We start from the raw sequence: 18840 nt of genomic DNA on the forward strand, positions 1-18840 counted from the left end.
TTTATGGTTTAATGTGCACAAAAACCCTGAATTTTAAAATTTAAATTTATAGACACTGGGTGAAATCAGTGGACCTACTCAGAGTAACATTGAATATCACCCAATAGCTGCAATCCAGTATGACAACATATTCCATTTTAGGAGCTGGTTTCTCCACTTGGGTAAACTTGGAAGGCTGCTGTCATGCCTCATGCTTTTTATGTAAGCATCTAAAACAATTTAGAGACATCTCTTACTCCTTATCATAAACATGAAATGTACATTTGTATTTTTATTAATATTTTAAAGTTTTTCAGTTATACAAAATAAAGTGAAAATGATAAGAGAGAGAGAAAACATAATACAATGCAAGATAATACAATACAATACAAGATACAAGATAAAAGTGGGTTACAGACGCTTCAGGATGCGTGTTTTCGGGTTGCGCACCGCACCAAACCCAGAAGTACCAGAATGGGTTACTTTCAGGTTTTGGTGCTAGCGCATGCGCAGAAGTGCCAAATTGCGACCTGCGTGTGTGCAGACACGGCACTGCGGGTTGCTAACCTGCCTCCTGCACAGATCACGTTTGCAACCCGAGTGTCCACTGTATATGGTTTTATATATGAAGCTTATCTATGCTAATACATATATGATTATTACTAACCTGCTATACTCTGTATAAACTCATTCCAAATAGCAGTATATTTATCCAAAGTAAGTCTGCATCTATAAGCAATTCGTTCATATGTTGTAAGTGCTGTAATGTCTTCAATCCATTGGTTAAAGGGAACCATAGTTCTCCCCCCCCTTCCAATTCATCAGTGCCAGTCTTTTGGCCATAGTTAGGGCACATAGAATCCATTTTCATTGTCCAGTTGTCAACTTCCATATGATAGGTATATAATTCAAAATAATATTTTCTTCTGAATTTTTTTAGTTTTTCCGTACAGTCAGACTTATGTTCCTGTACTACCTAGACAGTGGGACAGTGTCTTAACTTCTGTAAGCAGTGGTATCAATGGATCTTAAACTAAGATTATACAACAGAAAATCATGTTTAGAATCTATTAGACTCCACTATGTTAGTATAGAAAAGGACTGCCTAACACTACTTCTTGTTGGAGATTTAATAAGGATAATGCCTCTTCAAAACATACGTTCTTGCATATTCTCACTAAGTTTTGGGGGAAAGTGTTGAAGTGCATAAAGCTGACTGTATGGAAATGTACATTTGTTTTTAAGGTTACAAAAATGTGTTGAAGCTAAAGAAGAACTAGAGATGGAACTTTATAAAAGATTTATCTTGGTCCTCAATGAAAAGAAAGCTAAGATAAGAAGCTTACAGAAAAGTTTGAAAGAAGTTGAAGAAGCTGTCTTGAAAACAACACAAGCAAGGTACTCTTTATTACTTTCTTTGTGCTACTAAGCATCATGCTTAAAATAAATGTGATTCTGTTTGGTTGACTCATCTAAGCTTTAGCAGAATGATCTAACAGCAAAAATCACTTTGCTGAGCTCTGAAGTGCAGGCACCTTTAGCAGTTCTGCAATTCAGTCTCATTAATGCCATCTAGAAGCAAAGTAGTAAATCTGAATCTTCATTTGAAACTGTCAAACATTTTGTATATCACAAGAATGCCTGCCTGCCTTTTCTTAATCCTGGCTTTAAAAGAAGGATAAAAATGTTAGCTAATGAGATACCTGATATGCAGACTGGGCTTTCCTTGAAAATATTTGTGATGATGGAATGACTAAGACTTAGCTAGAACAGAGATTGATCAGGGTTAGCAAAAGTTTATTCCATGTAAATGCAGTAAAGTATTAGAGCTCGTTAATAATAATCTGAACTTGACGAAAGGAGCTATTGGTGGCTATTTCCCCCACTAAGAGTGGGGCTTTGTTTCCACTGAGGAAGCTAATTGGGACTGTAGAAGAATGTATTAGTAGGATTTGAAGCTGTATCACCATCTCTAATGGCAGATGACCTTGAAAACATCAAGCTTGTATAATTTTAGGTATAAAATAAAATACCCTATTACTCTGGCTTGTTTCACACAATGCAACAGAAACAGGCACATTGCAAATTTTGCATGTACCTTGTTTTTACTATTATGCATAGTATTTTATTGGAAATGTGTTCAGGACCTTACTGTGGCTTCATGGGAGAGGGGAGAAGAAATCATGTTGTAACTAGGGGTGGACAAATCAGTATATTTCTTCTCTCTGTTCTTTTCCATCTGTTCATTCATAACACATTCATTTCATCTCATTTCGGTATTTATCTGCATTATTTTTAAAGCACAAAGATCCTAAATACGGTATGTTTGTATGTATTTCCTCACAAAATTCAATTTTTTTAATATATTTTTTCTCACATAGATTGTATTTTATCCTAAAATAATGCATTTGATGGTACTTTTTTGAATGGATATATTCACTGAAAAATTTAGAGGAGAGCAAAATCTGAAACCTTAGTTTCCAGTCTGTAATTTAATCCGGAAAGTGAAGATCAAATAGGTTCATATTGAAATTCCCAGAATTAGTCGAGGAGGTGTGGATCAGGTCAACCAGTCTTAGAATTCATTTTACCTTTCCTTTCTGTCCTTGTTTTTCTCTTTGTTTTAGCAACATCACACATTACGTACTAAACTTTTACATGAGAACCTGTTATAACTATCATATGTGAAGTGGCCTTTAGACATATGATAGTAACATTGACCTTCAACAGCTGGGTCAGGACTCACAGCTGGGTTGTGCCTGACCTAAAGGAGGTCACACCAGTAGCACCACCATCTTTTAAGGATTTGCTTTTTTAATAGAAAAACAGAGAGAAAGTGGGGAGAGTTAGGAAAAGGAGAAAATGAAAATGAAAAGAGAATGAGAAAGACAGCAGAGAATGGCTAAAAATGTATATATTGGGGAGGAAATGGTTTTCATTGGGGGTTAGGTCATGAAAATCTTGAAAACTGCCAGCTGAAATGACTTTTGTGGAAATCTTCACCACACTTATTTCATTTACAATATTATAATTTTGGGAAGGATCATATTTTTTAAAAAATGTAACCACCATAAATGTTACCTAAATGGATGAATCACAATAATTATTTTTTTCAAAGAAAAATGGTTAGCGAACCTGAGTTTGGTCAGATTTGTCTAAAACTTTCAGTATCCCATCCAATCCTATCCTATCTTATCCTATCCAATCCTATCCAAATAACTTTATTGCACCAGCCATTGGCCATGACAAATCTGAATCAAAGCAAAAGGGGTGTCACACCACAAATAATGGTCTCTATTGAGATCTCTTATCCAATTAATGCAATTCAAACAAATACCTGTTCATTTGCACTGCATATGCAGATGATGGTGTCATATCTATTGGTTAAAATGTATTTTAAAGGCATGAGAAGGAAATGCCTTTGTGTTTTTACAGGGACACCATGTCTACATCTGAAAGTAAAGTTGAAACAGAAGATTATGATGGAACCACTGATGATGAAAGTGAAAATTCAACGCAGCCCTCCACATCAGCAGCAGGTGAGGTAGACCAAATCATTAATACCAGAGATATCACAGTCATCCCTTTTATTTTACAGAAATATTTTATGATGAAGGCCAAGCTGTCAGACAGACTACTTTGCTGCTGCCACCACCTGCTCCCCTCCAGCATCCTTTTTTCTCCCTTGTTGCCTTCAGTATGTTGGGGCTACACTTCAGGCAGCGGCAAAAGAGGAGGGGGAGCAGTGGTGGAGGGGGCAGCGGCAGGATGCAACACTTACTGTTTTGCTTCAAGCAGCAAAATGTATTAATAATAATAATAATAATAATTTTTTATTTGTATACCGCCTTTCTATCTTACGATACTCAAGGCGGTTTACAAGCAGAAGAAACAAAAAATGTACATCTTATAACAATCTAATGCAATACAAAAATGTGATAATAAAACAAAACTTTAAAATAAGCAACCTACATCAAAAAGTAACATTCAACAATTATTAGGGTAATATAAAATAATATCAACATATAAAAGTTAAACAGAAATCCACTCAACATTTACAATAAACAATTTCTAAACTAATCAATAAAACAACGGCAAGCCACAGTACATAAAATAATACAATACAAATTGAGAAGCGAAGACTAGAGGGTGGGGCAGGGCAGGTGAAAGAAGGCCTTGCCTGATGGAGTCTCTCCCCTCACAGTTCTTCCTCTAGGACCAGCTCCCTTATGATGAGTCCCAGGGCCAGAAGTGGGGCAAGGCAGGTGGAAGAAGGCCTTGCCTGATGGAGTCTCTCCCCATCCTGTCACCAGTCCTTATTTGACTAAGATTTGTACATGCTACTGGGATTACCCTCATGTTGAGATCTGATCTGCATATGCTAATTTATCGAAGTGCTCCTATGATATGAATGCTGCAATACTTGTTGTGACGCTTCTGATGATTAACTTCTGAAATTCTTCTTAAGTTAAAAAACAAAAACTTCTCCCTTCCTGTTAGCAGACACCGAATCCACACCAATCTGGAAGGTACTGAAAAAATACAATTTTATATAAAAGGGGGGCGGGCGGCGGCATTGATTAATGCAATTCCTAAGAGATAAAAATGATCAGAAATGGATTTAATGCTGTGCCAGAGTATTGTAATAATTGCCATTAAAAAGGCAGCATCTGTCTTTATGCTGAGTTCCAGTAAGTCTCATTCCGAAAGGCCTGGGAGCTCTCTTTCATCTTCATGATGAAAAGCTCTCCCCAGGACACTTTCCCCTGCATCTGCATAGCATGACAGACACACTTTCAATATGGTGTTATAGATTTGTAAAACTTAGTGCAAGGGCTTTGTAAGACTAGGCAGGCTGGAAGCAATAAGAATAATATTTTTATCCCTCCTTTATTAAGTTAAAATATAACCAGGTTCTAAAGTAGCGGAACGTTTGAGATATTACTGTTCTTAAAATAAATTAAGAGTATTCTGAATGTTGCTGTTCTTAAAATAAATTAAGTTCAGGTTTCCATATTGCTCTATCTTTGCTCTGCACATTTGTTTCTCGTGGCAAATGTGGAATAGCCTGTTCATTATCTATAGCTTCACATGATGGACAGAAATGTAGGAGACCAAAGCTGTTAATTCCAAAACCTTTCTGCAGATGGATATTGCTATATAATAGACATTTGAAAGACAGCTCACTCTTGTGGAACCATATCAATTCCCCCCCCCTCTCAAAAAATTGAACCTGTCAACATAGGCTGCTATTAGTAGCAGCCTTTGGGGCTTATTGTATAAATTGGGGTTAGGGGGTGGATTGGCAGAGTAGAATAGCGCACACAATGAGCTCTGTATTCAGCTTTGTAACAGTGGGAAGTATTGAAACAAAAGTATGCAATACTTGAAGTGAAGGGTTTCTTTATTTCTACATTAGAAATAATTTCATCAATTAAAATAGCATTTGGGGTGCTGTTATTTCACATTAGGGTACCAGCCATTTGATTTAAATAGCAATAGTTACAGGATATTTAGTGATTGTAATTTACCGAAAAAGTCAAATTCTGTCTTCCAAATGGTTTGAACCCCTTAACTACCAGGTCATCAGTATATTTTGCAGAAGCCAAATGTGTTGAAACTAATGGGAATTTCTCCAATAAAATGGAAATGATCCAGCAGAAGTTCTATTGTTAGTTTACAGCAGGGGTGGAGAAACGTTTTAAGCCCAAGGGCCACATTCCCTTCTGAGCAACGTTCTGAGGGCCACATGCTAAAGAGGCCAGAGACTTCCCTACTTGTAAGAAATCCCATAGTCAAGGAAATTTGGGAGGAGGTGGCAGTGGCTGATATTATAGAGACACTATTTCCGTAAAAGTGAGCCTGTGTGCAGCGTATATATCATCTGATAACGTGGACTGTGGTCCATGAAAGCTTATCCCTTAACAAATTTGTTAGTCTTTACCATAAGACTCTTTTTTCACTACCGCAAACTAATAAAGGTATCTTTTTTGAAATTTAAACCATTCTAGTTTATTATGTTATGGTTGCTTGTTTGTTACTGTTACAACTATTGAACAATTACACATTAAAGAAAAATAAAGATAGAATTTAGAAGAATATGTCTTACTTGAGCAGGCCTTCAGAGAGTATATTATTTCTTTTGCACAATACTGAAGTGAAGAAAGGAAAGTTTTATAACGGTAAATCCAAAAGAACTTCATTATTTGTAGCAGAGAAAAAGATCTTTATTGCTGCCTTCCTAAATGTCCATATACTGACACTACAATATCTCTCGTGATAAACCAAAAGCTTATGGTGAATAAAATTAGCAAAAGCATAGTAGCCTTTTCAAGAAAAGAAACAAAGATTTCCTGGCACTTTACATAGGAAATTGCTCTTGCATTAATTTTTAAACCTATAAATAATATTGAGGCAATGTCAGTCCTCTGACGTTTGGTCTTAAGTAGATTTGAAACAGACACAATGTGTGCATAGCATGAATTGGAAGGATCTTTGTAAATCATTTTACTTTCTCCTGTGTTCAAAACAAATTAGAGTGTAATGTTTACAGGTCTCTCAGATGTTTATAGCTCTTACCTGACTGCTTTCTTTGGCAAAGCATAGCCACTCTGGGAAGCAGTTTTACTGTATTTTGTTTACTTACGTTGCTACTCAGACTGGGCTGTTACAACTGTCTTTCAGCAAAATGCTCCTCGGATCTCTGATCCGCAAAGAGTAGTTTATCCTACTTTTTGTCATTCTTTCTCATAACATTTAAGTGTTGCTGTTTGGTACAAATTACTACCAAAAGCACTCTATTCATTACTTGGCTAATATCCGGTGCTTAGTCACAGGTAGCTTTGACTGCATTTTCAGCAATTGGAAAGACGTGGTTGGTTGATTTCTTCATTTTAAGATCTAAATTTACTATGTGTAAGCCATTGCACTTAACAAAGCAAGCTTCTCACTGCACTAGCACACAGCTTATTTGTTGGACGACGTCATCTGGAACAATCTATTGTGCAGAAGAATAAAAGCACCACTTCTGGGTTGAAATGAAGTTAGCTGTCAGAGTATTCTAATTTTAGCTGATAATTCTGTGCCCTTAAATCAAGGGTAGCCAACATAGTGCCCACCAGAGGTTGTTGGATCACAGTTCCCATCAGCCTCATGGCCAATTAGTAGGAATGATGGGAGTTGTAGTCTAGCAACACCTGGAGGGTACCATGTTGGCTATCACTGTCTTAAGAATAAGTAGTGGCATTCTAGGAATGAAAAGAGAATTACCAGTATTGCATGGCTCTAGGGTCCAAATTATACACTATATTAAACATTCAGCTGCCATTGCAAATAGTAGTTGTGCATCTAGTTACCTCCTTCACAATATCTAATAGAACCCACCTCCTGCTGTTATGATAGACTGCATTTCCCTCCATCACCAGCAGCAGCCAATGATGATAGGCAGGAGCAGGGAAGAAAACAGCAAGACTGCAACAGGAAGCCTTTCTCAAGGTCATCCTCCAATAGCACTGGACAACAGTCAAGTTGGCAAAAAATTAACCCCTCCCTTCCCCTTTATGTTGGAAGGGCTATGGAAAGCTTGGTTCATTTATTTGGGTTTGGTGGGAATGCCTCCATTTAAAAAACTTTTGGAATAGAGCCAGTGTGGTGTAGTGGTTAAGAGCAGTGGACTCATAATCTGGTGAACTGGGTTCGCGTCTCCGCTCCTCCACATGCAGCTGCTGGGTGACCTTCGGCTAGTCACACTTCTCTGAAGTCTCTCAGCCTCACTCACCTCACAGAGTGTTTGTTGTGGGGGAGGAAGGGAAAAGGAGATTGTTAGCTGCTTTGAGACTCCTTAGGGTAGTGATAAAGCGGGATATCAAATCCAAACTCCTCCTCCTCCTCCTCCTCCTCCTCCTCCATGTCTGCAATTGCAGTCCAACCCCTTTCTCCAAGTCCTGCCTTAGCCCTACTATCTTTGGACATAGACGTAGGTTCCACCCTGCTCCATAGAGAGCTAGTAGGCATCTTACTGACTGCAGCACGATTAGTGATAGCTCAGTGATGAAAGAACCAGACTGAAATACCCCTGAATATATGGGAGAATAATATCTGGGATACAGCAATGTCCGAGGATCTCGTCAGACACAGGAAGGCAATTAAAGACATAACAAATAATACACCTTCCAAGACACATAGGCCCCTTTAACTATGTTAACGGCCAAAATCAAGACCTTGTTATACCAACTGCTCAAAATTCGCATTGGAGAGGATACATTATGCTTGAATGTTGAATGTGTAAGTGTATGTCTAGAAACAAAGGATAAAACACCATTAGATGTACTACTAGATGTGTGTTTAACGGTTATTGTATTTGTTTAAAAAACCAATGAAAATTTGTTTTTAAAAGTACCACTAGGTATTGTTGAGGAGCTGGAACAATATTGGGGTACCTTTGACCAATTTATTATGGAATAAATGTTGATGGTCTAGATGTGTAAAGTATATTCCACAAGTCTGTACACATGTGTGATATATAAACACAGAGAAAGGCAAAAACCAGTAGACAGAAATCTGGAACATGGGAAACTCCTTTATACCATGTCAGTTGGTTGGTCCAGCTAGCTTGGTACTGACTGGCAGCAGCTCTTCAGGGAAGAGACATTCCCAGTCCTACCTTGAGATGCTGGGGACTGAACTTGAGACCTTCTACATGCAAAGCAGATGCTCTACCTTTCAGAAATGGCAATATGCCTTTAATGTGATCTTTCAAATAAGTTTTCATATTCAATTCTGAGAGAAGACGCAAAGTCTAATTGCTTTGGTGTTAAGTTGGTGATTTATTTTATTTAAGAGTATTGGAACATGGTTCCTTTTAGAGTGGTGTTTGTTAAATTGTCTTTTGGTATCCTTGGGTAGCAAGATCAACATAGCTCTGTTATGAGTAAAAGCAAGTTTGGAGAAAATAACAGGTGTCCTGGTAGTAAAAAGTCAATGAAAGAGTAAATCACTGGGACACACTTATTTTCTTTCTAGGTGAGATTGAAATAAGAGCCCTGAAATGAGCCTAAATAGGCAGCAGTGTAAGCTAGCAGCAAAGCACTGATCAGCTTCTTGAATGAGAATCCTGAGTTGCATCAGGGCATGACCTCCTAATGGCTGATATTTGACCCTCTAGTCAGACAGCTCAGTTGGGCTTTCTCTTAGGCCTGAAAAAGATTTCTATTTCAAATATGATGACTGGGAAAGCATAGAATGACCTGTGCTTTGGAAACCAGTGAGACTTTCCTTGAGGGGCACAGGCAAGAGAGCAAAGAGTGCATAGAAAGTAATGTTTGTAAGCTAGCAAATTAAGTGGGACTCTGCATAGAGGAAGCATTTCTTAACCTTAGTAAATAGGCAGACAGTTAAATAAAACAAGGAATCTCTCAGATGTGTAGATACACGTTCTTAATTTGTCAGAAACTGGTAGGACTAAAACTAAGTTATGTTGTTTTAAAGTTTCAAAATTTTGTTAATAGCTAAAATTCCTATTCCTATATTAATCCCAAAATAACATCTTCAGAAAGTATACTCCTTCAGGCCTTTACAGTCATACAAATAAAAAAGAAATGCAAGTGAATAAGTAGATGCAAATGATAAAGGGGGAAGAGAGATCGTTGTATATTTTTATATACCTTATTTCTGTGACTGTACATTGCTTTAAACTGCATTTGACATTGTGTTTAAATTGATGTAATTGGAATTGGACGGGAGGAGCGTGTCACTGTTGGTTCTTCTTCATCTTGGTGGCTTTAGATTGCATCGACCATAGTATCCTTCTGAGCCGCCTTGCTTGGATGGGACTTGGAGACAGTGTTTTACAGTGGCTTTGTTCCTTCTTGGAGGGGCAAACCCTGAAGGTGGTGCAGGGGGACTCTAGTTTGACACATTGGTCATTGGTCTACGGGTCCCTCAGGGTTCTGCCATGGTATTTAACATTTCCTGAAACCACTGGGAAAGATTGTCCAGATTTTTGGGGTTCCGTGGCACCAGCTCTATTTCTCCTTTCCACCGAAATCAAAGGAAGCCATTTTGATTCTACACTGGTATCAGTAATGGACTGGATGAGGGTATTCTCACATACGAACCTGCCCAGGCTTTGAGATCTTTGGAGGCGGCCATATCCTGGTCCCTCCACCTTCATATGGATGCGGAAGAGGGCCTTCTCAGTGGCTGCTCTGAAATTTTGGAACTCCCTAGAGAAGCTACATTGGTTCCCTCCTTGTTGTTCTTCCACCGACAGACTTTCTTGTCCCAACAGGCTTTTGAGAACTGTTTGCTTTTAATGAAAGGGCTGTTTCCGTGCTATTTTTATTGTAGTTATTGGTATTGTTTTAATAGATTTCATATATGTATATAGTTTTAATTCTATCAAGTTTTAATTGTTTTTAATGATTGAATTTTCTATGTTTTTAGCATTTTTACTCTTATCTGTAAGCTGCCTTGAGTTCTGTCAGGGAAAAAGTTGGGTTATAAATAATTATAAATATAATAAAAAATCTAGTCAGATAGATTACAACAGATTACAACAAAAAGTTGGCAAAGCTGCATTGAAAACAGGACCTTTATAAGTCAGAAATTTATGGTGGGTGGGAATGTTTAATTTTGGCCATTATACTAATGAACATCTTATCATTCAACAACTTTTGGTTTGTTAAAACATGGCATCAAGAAAATGTTTCTACTGTCATTGTAGTCACTGCTAGTTATGCTAACCATTTTAAAGAAAATAACGGGGGGGGGGGGGGAGAATCAATTTGTGGGCTAGAAGTTTCAGATAACAAAATTATAATTCCTCAGCTTTCAGCAGCTTTGTAATGGATCTTTTACCTCCAGTCTATGTCACAGAGGTTTTAAAGCACTATTATAAAGCTCTCATTGTACTGTGAAACAGCCTCTTTTTTTTGTAGCCAAAAAGTTTTTGAAAATTCCCATCATGTTTTTTTTTCTTGATGAAGGGAGGGGGGTTCATTTTATATCTTAAATGTTTCATTTTGACAATATGACAGCTTATGTCGCTGTTGTTAATATTAAAAGCATGTTTTCCCCATAAAGCACTGAACTAGGGCTGAGGAACCTGTCTAGCATGCCTAGTAGTCAGAGATGATGGGTTGTAATCTAGCAACATGTTGGGGAAAATCTCCCTCCCAGTTTTGGGAGTTTTCTGCATCCAGCCTTAAATCTGCATGGCAGATGAAAGAATGTTCTGGTGGGCACTTAGGCACCAGCAAGAAAGAAGAAATGGATCTGTCTGAAATCTGCATATGCTAATTATATGTATAGATGCAAATCTACCACGATTTAACTAGAAATACATCTTACCAAAATGGGGAAGACTTTAACCTGTCTAAGGTCCTCCATCTTCTGCCCAAGTGCTATTTATAGGCAATTTCTCTCCCTTCTTACATTTCCCCCATTTATTTATTTCAGCCATTTGTATACCACTTAATCGCAACCATCTCTAAGCTGTAGATAGAAGACCCAATACTTCAAAAATGTGTTGAAGCTATAAAATCAGAATTCAGTTTAAAAGCCTGATGGATATTTTTTTAAAGTGCATTCAGTGCCAGAAGTTCAACAGGAAGCCTATCTAACCTCAACTGCAAGGGAGTTCCACAAAATTCAGCCCACAATACTAAGTACACAGCTCCTTGTGGATCTGTGCTATGAAAGTAACTAACAATGACTTTCACAAAGATCTCAGTGATTGAGCAGGGATATAAGGGATTAGGTGGTCTCTGAGGTATGCTGAACCCAAGTTGTTAAGGGTGAATTAATACAAGAAAATTGAACCTGACTCAGTAGCTTATGGGCAGCAGGTGCAACCTTTTGAGCATTGGAGTTACATGCTGGCAGTAATCTATCCCCATCAACAGTCTTGCTGCAGCATTTTGCAGAAGCTTGTGCCTCTGGACCAGGTCCAAGGGTAGCCCTACATAGAGCTAATTGCAGTAATCAAGACTTGAAGTCACAATTGCATAAAACACTGTAACTGGACTAACCCTGTCCAAGAATGGTCGCAGCTGGTGAAAGGCCCTCCAGGCAACTGAGGCTATCTGAGCCTTTAGTGACAAAGATGGATCCAGTAGTACCCCTAAACTCCATGCCTGTTCTTTCAAGGGACTGCCATCCCATCCAAAACAGGCAACTGGCCTATCTCCTAGATATGGGAACCACTCCTCACCCATGGTGCCTCTGTCTTTCCAGGGCTCAGACTCAAAATATTGGCCCTCATCCACTCCAGTACTGCTTCCAGAAAACAGTCTAGACTCTAGATCATTTACAGCCTCTCCTGAGTCACATGTTATGGAGAAACAGAGCTGCATTGCATCAGCATACTGATGACCCTTTGCTCCAAAACTTGGACTGGACAGCCTGTCAAATAGAGGACTTTCCCCTGCAAAGTAAGGCAGATGGCCACCCTGCTGGGTGCATGCAACTTAGCATGTGAAGTAGATTATTCAGCAAGTAGAATGTCTCCATTTACCTTCCAAGCACCGAACTGTGCCTAAGAGTACATCCAAACCAGGATTCTGCTGCAGCACTTTCTGTGATCACACTCTCTCTGTGTGTGTTCGTGTTCGTTCTCCTTTATGGCTCTGTGTTTGTGCTCACATCCATGCAAAAGGTTCTATCTGACTCATCTGCCTTGAACTCATTAGGTGGTCTTAGGAAAACCACTGTGTTTTAGCCTCTCCATCTGTGCTATAGGGATAGGAATAATAATGACCTACCTTGCTTGTCAAAGTTGCTGAAATACTTTATGTGAAGTGTTTTGAAAAACCCAAAAACTATTGCAAATGCTTGTTGTTGGTGCGTTCAAGCTTTGGCGCGGTTCTGTAAATGGTCTTTCACTGGCTTCCTTCATGGCCACTGGCCATGCTTCATTATCCACCATTGTTGGCCTCCTGCCTCCCCACCCCCCCAATCAGAATTTAGTGCTGCTGAAGTGGTTCAGAAGATATACTCTAAATTCCAGTGGCATGAGCATCTTACTGGCTGCTGCAACATAAACCATCCAGTTGTTGTACTAGAGCCCATTATCTCAGGTAATCATAACAAAAATAAACACTCCATGGTAAATTATCATATTATCGAAGTGGATTCTGGGATCTCTCTCCATACATGAAAACTCTCCCTCCTCTTTACTGCAGACCTGACAATATATATAAAAGCAAAGGCATTGCAGATTTTCTAATGGCGGTTTTCCAAAAGGAAAACATTTAGTGGAATCGTGCATTCACTTTTGAGAGGCAGTGAATTCTCAACTTGAAGCATTTGTTCTGGTTTTAACCGCATATAACCTTGACTTCATTCCCTCCCCCCTTAAGTTGCATTGTTCATTTGAAGAGGTATTAAATAAATTTTATTATTAGCTATAAAAAGTAATGCATCTTTTCAGTTAGCAAATCTTTCTTAATAGCAAGCACTTCTCTGAATTAATTAAGATCTTTGTGAAGATATTGTGAGTGGAATCGTAGCTTGGCTGCCTAACAAGTTCTATGTAACATTATAGTAGAGTATCTAAGTAAAGCAAACCTTTTTGGAATAGGAAATATAGGCTTTGATCCAAAGAACCATGGATAGCATTCTGCACATACACACACAACAGAAGTCCCACCACTCCACCCTGTTTCCACTCACCCACTTCTGTAAAGCTAGAATCATGTGTGAAACACGAAGGAACTATAATTGTGGTGGGCATTCAAGAAAATAAAGGAAGCCCTATTCCCAGCCCAAACAAGAAAGGGCTAATTGGATCTAAGCCACTGTTGATGGGGTTAGGAATATAGCCATATCTATATAATCACTGATTTGCAAAGTCTTTGATAGTCAAGCTTCTAGACGTTTTGATAAAGTTGTATTCTTAATGCCCTGCACCAGCAAAAACAGATATTTGAGTATTTTTTTAAAAAATCTCTTTGGGTGCCCAAACCAACTATTCATTTTGTGTGTAATGTGTAGGAATCCCAACACATTCAACCTAAATTTTATAAGAAAAACACAGCAGCAACAAAATCTGAGGCAATACCCCTGTATTTATTTATTTTTACTTGTGATTAGTATGGCCTGTGTAGGAATGCAACTACACAATCTGCCTTTAAAAGTTTTGTGTTATTAGTACTGTGTAAATACTGAGCCCATCCAATGGTCCAATTCATGAAACAGTAATGGAGAAAAAAGCAAACCTGCTCTAAGATTTTCACCTAGGGAGGAATAAAAATGACATTATGCACTATGCAGCTGCTTTGCAAAACAAGACCGCCAAATCTGGAGAATGAATTTCCTGTCTTCTTCTCTTGCAAACTTTGATCTCTTCAAGTTTCAGCCTGTTCATTCTGAAATAAATTGCTGTAAGAAACAGTAGATCCAACCAAGAAGTTTAAGCAAGTGAATAGAGCTACCATTAACTGATTAATGCATTGTTTTATGATTTCAAAAATCTAAAATCTTTCCAACTACCAAACACAAATGTTATGGCTAGAATCGTTGTAAAATCAGATTCACTTGGATTCCATTAGCTGTATTTGGTAGATATAGCAGAATGTGGAATTAATAGCACATTAATAGCAGAATTAATAGGTAGGAAACACCTAAATGCTATTATTAGTGGTGAATGGTTCTTCTGAGCACCTACTATGTTTGGGGTTTATGGAGTGTATTTATGTGTTGCCTGAAAAATTATGTGCTGAGCAGTATAACTTCTAAAACAGTCATATATCATTCCCGTAAATGATAATCTAATTTTTCATTTTCTACCTCTTCTCTCTTTAGTAACTAAACCCAGAAGAGACTCATTACTTGGTAGCCCAGATATTATTGATGTTGCTCCAAGTAGAAAGAGAAGGCAGCGGGCCCGAAATGTTCCAAGGGCAGAACCAAAAGTGGCGCTATACGAGTCCCAAACGGCAGCAAAGAAAAGGTAAGAATGGTTTAGTATTTATATCAATTGCTGAAGGTACCCTTTGTAGCATATTGAATTTAGATTTAGACTGTGCTACAAATCCATGCATGTTTGCACCGAAGTAAATTCCAGAGTTTTCAATGGGGTTAACACGCAGCTTTAAGGATAACATAGACTGTTAAGGATAATTTAGACCTGTGGTTCCCAATGTGGGGCGCACTGATTTTTAGAGGGGGCAATTCGAGAATGAGTTTTTAACAGTTAATGGCCTTTTAGGCTTCCTCCACATGAATAGTTCACTTTTTGAATAATAAGAATTATATGTAATGGGGGGGATCAGGATTTTAGAGAAACTTAGGTGGGGAGGCCAAAGAAAGGTTGGAAACCACTGATTTAGACTGAAATCCAATTACTAGGTCAAGCCATAAAAATAGTATTAATTTTTTGTGTTAAAGTAGTAATATCTACGTAAAAATAGATATCTGTGTAAAAATAGATCAGGCCAGCACCCTGGTCTCAAAGTGGCCAACAAGCAAGATGCCCACAAGCAAGACTTCCTACCTGTGGTTTCCAGCAACTGGTATTCATAGGTGCCTCCTCTGATAGTGGAGGTAGAAGCTAACCAGCATGACTAGTAGCCAGATAATGGATCTCATGTGTTTTGAGGTAATTTAATATTTTTCATGGGGAATTTTTTTTATCATGCTCCCTTCCCCCCAATTTATATTTGTGGTTCCTGCATGTTGTGGAATTCTTTCCCTTGTGGCTTTCTTTCCCATGTAATTTACTTTCCTGACATTCTACTGTACTGTACTGTACTGTACTGTACATAGGCCTGGCTCTAGTTATTGTCCTTTTTAATGGCACAAAGAAAGCAATGAGGAAACCGTAGTGTCCTCCAAAATATCAGGGAAAATAAACAAAAAATTGTAATATTATTTATTTAATAGCACGTATTTGGTTCAAAGTTCTTAATAACCTGCAGTTCAAACAAAGCAGCGCACACTCCATGAAGAGATTTCAGTATGCTTATAATAGAAGCAGTTACCGTAAGTAAGTTGCTTGGCTGAAATCCCGTTTGCAGTCAGGCTACTTAAAGCCCATTGAAGTCACTGGGATTCAAGCAGCCTAATGGTGCATAAGATTATTGCCTTAGGGTGCTGTCTTGGAAGATGGTTATGTTAATATCCCTGCTGTCTTATGAAAGCATTTCCAAATGATCTCTGGGGAACAGAAGCAGTGTGTATATCAGCGATTCTTGAGAGGGCTGACACTAGTATTGAAAACCGATCCTTCAGAATCTGTAGCAAATCAATTCTGAAAATGATATTCTACTACCTGTATAATTTGCAGCATTCTGCAAATAATAAATTGTCTATGAAGAAGCAGGAACAAATCAACAAGGGACAATTTCCTAAGATTATTTGGAATTTACTTTTACTATTTGTTTTAGAGGTGCCACTTCCTAATGAAGATTGCTATGGATTGTTGCAAAAAGCTTTGTCTGAGCAAGCAGGTTCTTTCGATTTGTTTCATGAAATAGGTACATCTGTTTTGTTTCACATTTAAGTTAGTGTCATTGGTGACTGTGTTATGACAGAATTTACAATAGTATAGCAGTAGCTTGGAATCTCCTTGCATCATCATGCACATATTGCTCAGAAATAGTTCAAACATATCAGGTGATATCAAATTATTTCTTTCAGTATACAGTGTTACCTCGCTAGACGAATGCCTCGCTAGACGAAAAACTCGCTAGACGAAAGGCATTTGCTAACGAAAGGGTGACTCGCAAGATGAATTTTTCTATGGTCATGCTTCGCAAGACGAAAATTTCAATGCATTCCTATGGGAATTAAATTCCTATGCATTCCTGTGGTCGTGCTTCGCAAGACGAATTTTTCGCAATACGAAACGACTCGCAGAACGAATTAATTTCGTCTTGCGAGGCACCACTGTAAAAGGAAGGCCATAACACTGGAGGCAGAATACCTAGCAATGGGCTAAAATGGTATTGAAGGCGTGTGAAAGCAGTGAAGCTTTTTGTGATCATAGCCCTAGCTATAACTCTTTATTAATAAAATAGGACCCTTAGAATGGAGTGAGATTGAATGTTGAATGCTGACACAAAGAATTTGACTCATTTTCAGTGCTAGTAAATACACATGATTAATTTATCGTATCTACAGCAAAGAGCTTTCAGCCTGTTTACAGGGTCATGACTCATACCGCATCTGGATCTGAGAGGCAGTGTGGTCCAATGAATCGTTTGCTAGACTTGGACCTGGGAAATCTCGGTTCAAATCCCCTAGCTCAGGTCCAGACTTGTTGGGTGGCCCTGGGTAAGCTGCTTTCTGCGTCAATTCGCCCATCTGTAAAACTGAACATTAAGGGTTGACATTGCTCTGTAGTTGGGAGGATGAATAAATTGGTTAAAGAAGTCTTAAAATGAAAACTTTTTTAGAATATTATACATGTATAATGCCCAAGTAGGCATTAATCTTATCACATGAAAACAACCTAACTCTGCATGTGAGAATTTGGAAGATTCCCCCACCAACAGGGAAAGAAAGCTCAATCAAATATGCAGTGAAGAAGTAACTGCTGACTGATCCATTCTTTATGTTCTTGTCTTTTGGCCTTTACCATTTCCCCTTGATTTGTAAGGGAAACTGGCCTCTAAGAAGTGAAAATAAATAGGGACAGAGGGGAGAATCAGTTAGCAGGTCTTCTTTCCCTTTCTTGCCTGTTTGACCAGTCTTCTTTGCTTGTGTCAAGGGGAGCCTATAGGATTCTGAGCAGGCACAGCCAGTGCGGTGGTCTCACCTATTGAGTGGTATATTTAGTGAGATGCAAACAGCACAGTATCTGCTTTGCATGTGGAAGATCCCAGTTTCAGTCCCCAGCATCTCCAAGTAGGGCCAGGAGAGCTCCCTGTCTGAGCTCAGACAGTAGAGCATGAGACTCTTAATATCGGATCATGGGTTCAAGCCCGATGTGGAGCAAAAGATTCCTTCATTTGCCAGCGGTTGAACTAGATGACCCTCATGGCCCTTTCCAACTCTAATGAAACCTTGAGAGTCACTGCCAGTAAGTCTCTACAATACTCAGCTAGAAGATATCAAGAACCTTCTTTCTCTCTCATCCCCACCACATCACCTTCTGCTAATTATGCTTGGAACGGGAGGAGCTGATTCAGAAACTCTCCGTGGTTAGAGGAAACCTGATGGTTAAAAATCAGGGTTTTCCCTCCTTGTGGATGTGACATTGACCTTCTCTGCCAAGAGGTTCTCAAGGGAAATTTAAGTGCAGTGCTGTGTGTACCTCCTCCTTTCAGCAGTCTATATTATCTCCTTGGGAAATGTCTCACTAAAGTTGCCTAGGATTTTCTTCAAAACCTTGTGTGGATGTAAACAGCTTTTCTTTTGATAACCCCCTGCCTCCTTAAAAGCATGGCAAGTCTGCAGTACATCATGAATTCCCTTGGGATTATTTCTCCTCTTTTGCCTAATTTATTGCCTGTGGCTCACATTTTTAAACACTGAATTCAACCTTTGTTTAAAATGTGGTTTGCTACCATCAATGATTCAAGTAGCAACAGCTTTGGCTTATCTTGAATTTCAGCTTTCTCAGAGGACCATGCAGACGTTGGTATTACTGTCTCACATGAAGCAATATTTTACTGGAAAGGTTTAACTCTGTGAAATTGGATGCCACTTAAAAAGGCATCAGCCTTTTTCGTGGCCCAGCGAGGGTATGAAGTTTACACTACGGTCACTCTTTTTTCTCTTTAAAAAAAACACCCCATTTTCTTTCAAACCTGTATGTTAGCATGTCATTGCACTTTGGAAAGATTTAGTTATTGTAATTTAAAGGGTATTTTAGAACCTGCATAGTGTGCTTCTGTCACAACTTAACACAGGTAACCA

At 38.6% G+C, this 18840-nt stretch overlaps 1 protein-coding gene across 7 annotated transcripts in view; it reads left to right on the forward strand.

The window, feature by feature from the left end:
- The window catches only part of XRCC4 (X-ray repair cross complementing 4), a 104916-nt gene that overhangs the window by 46956 nt on the left and 39120 nt on the right, over nucleotides 1-18840 (forward strand). For 4 of the 7 annotated variants that reach the window (XM_033163785.1, XM_033163789.1, XM_033163791.1 and 1 more), the window contains 3 exons: nucleotides 1225-1377; nucleotides 3382-3518; nucleotides 14782-14929. In XM_033163785.1, the coding sequence (XP_033019676.1) occupies nucleotides 1225-1377; nucleotides 3382-3518; nucleotides 14782-14929 (438 nt within the window). The remainder of the gene's footprint in view (nucleotides 1-1224; nucleotides 1378-3381; nucleotides 3519-14781; nucleotides 14930-18840) is intronic. The other 3 variants (XM_033163786.1, XM_033163787.1, XM_033163788.1) reach the window with 3 other exon arrangements.

Source organism: Lacerta agilis, chromosome 11 (assembly GCF_009819535.1).
Source record: "Lacerta agilis isolate rLacAgi1 chromosome 11, rLacAgi1.pri, whole genome shotgun sequence".
Classification (NCBI taxonomy): domain Eukaryota; kingdom Metazoa; phylum Chordata; class Lepidosauria; order Squamata; family Lacertidae; genus Lacerta; species Lacerta agilis.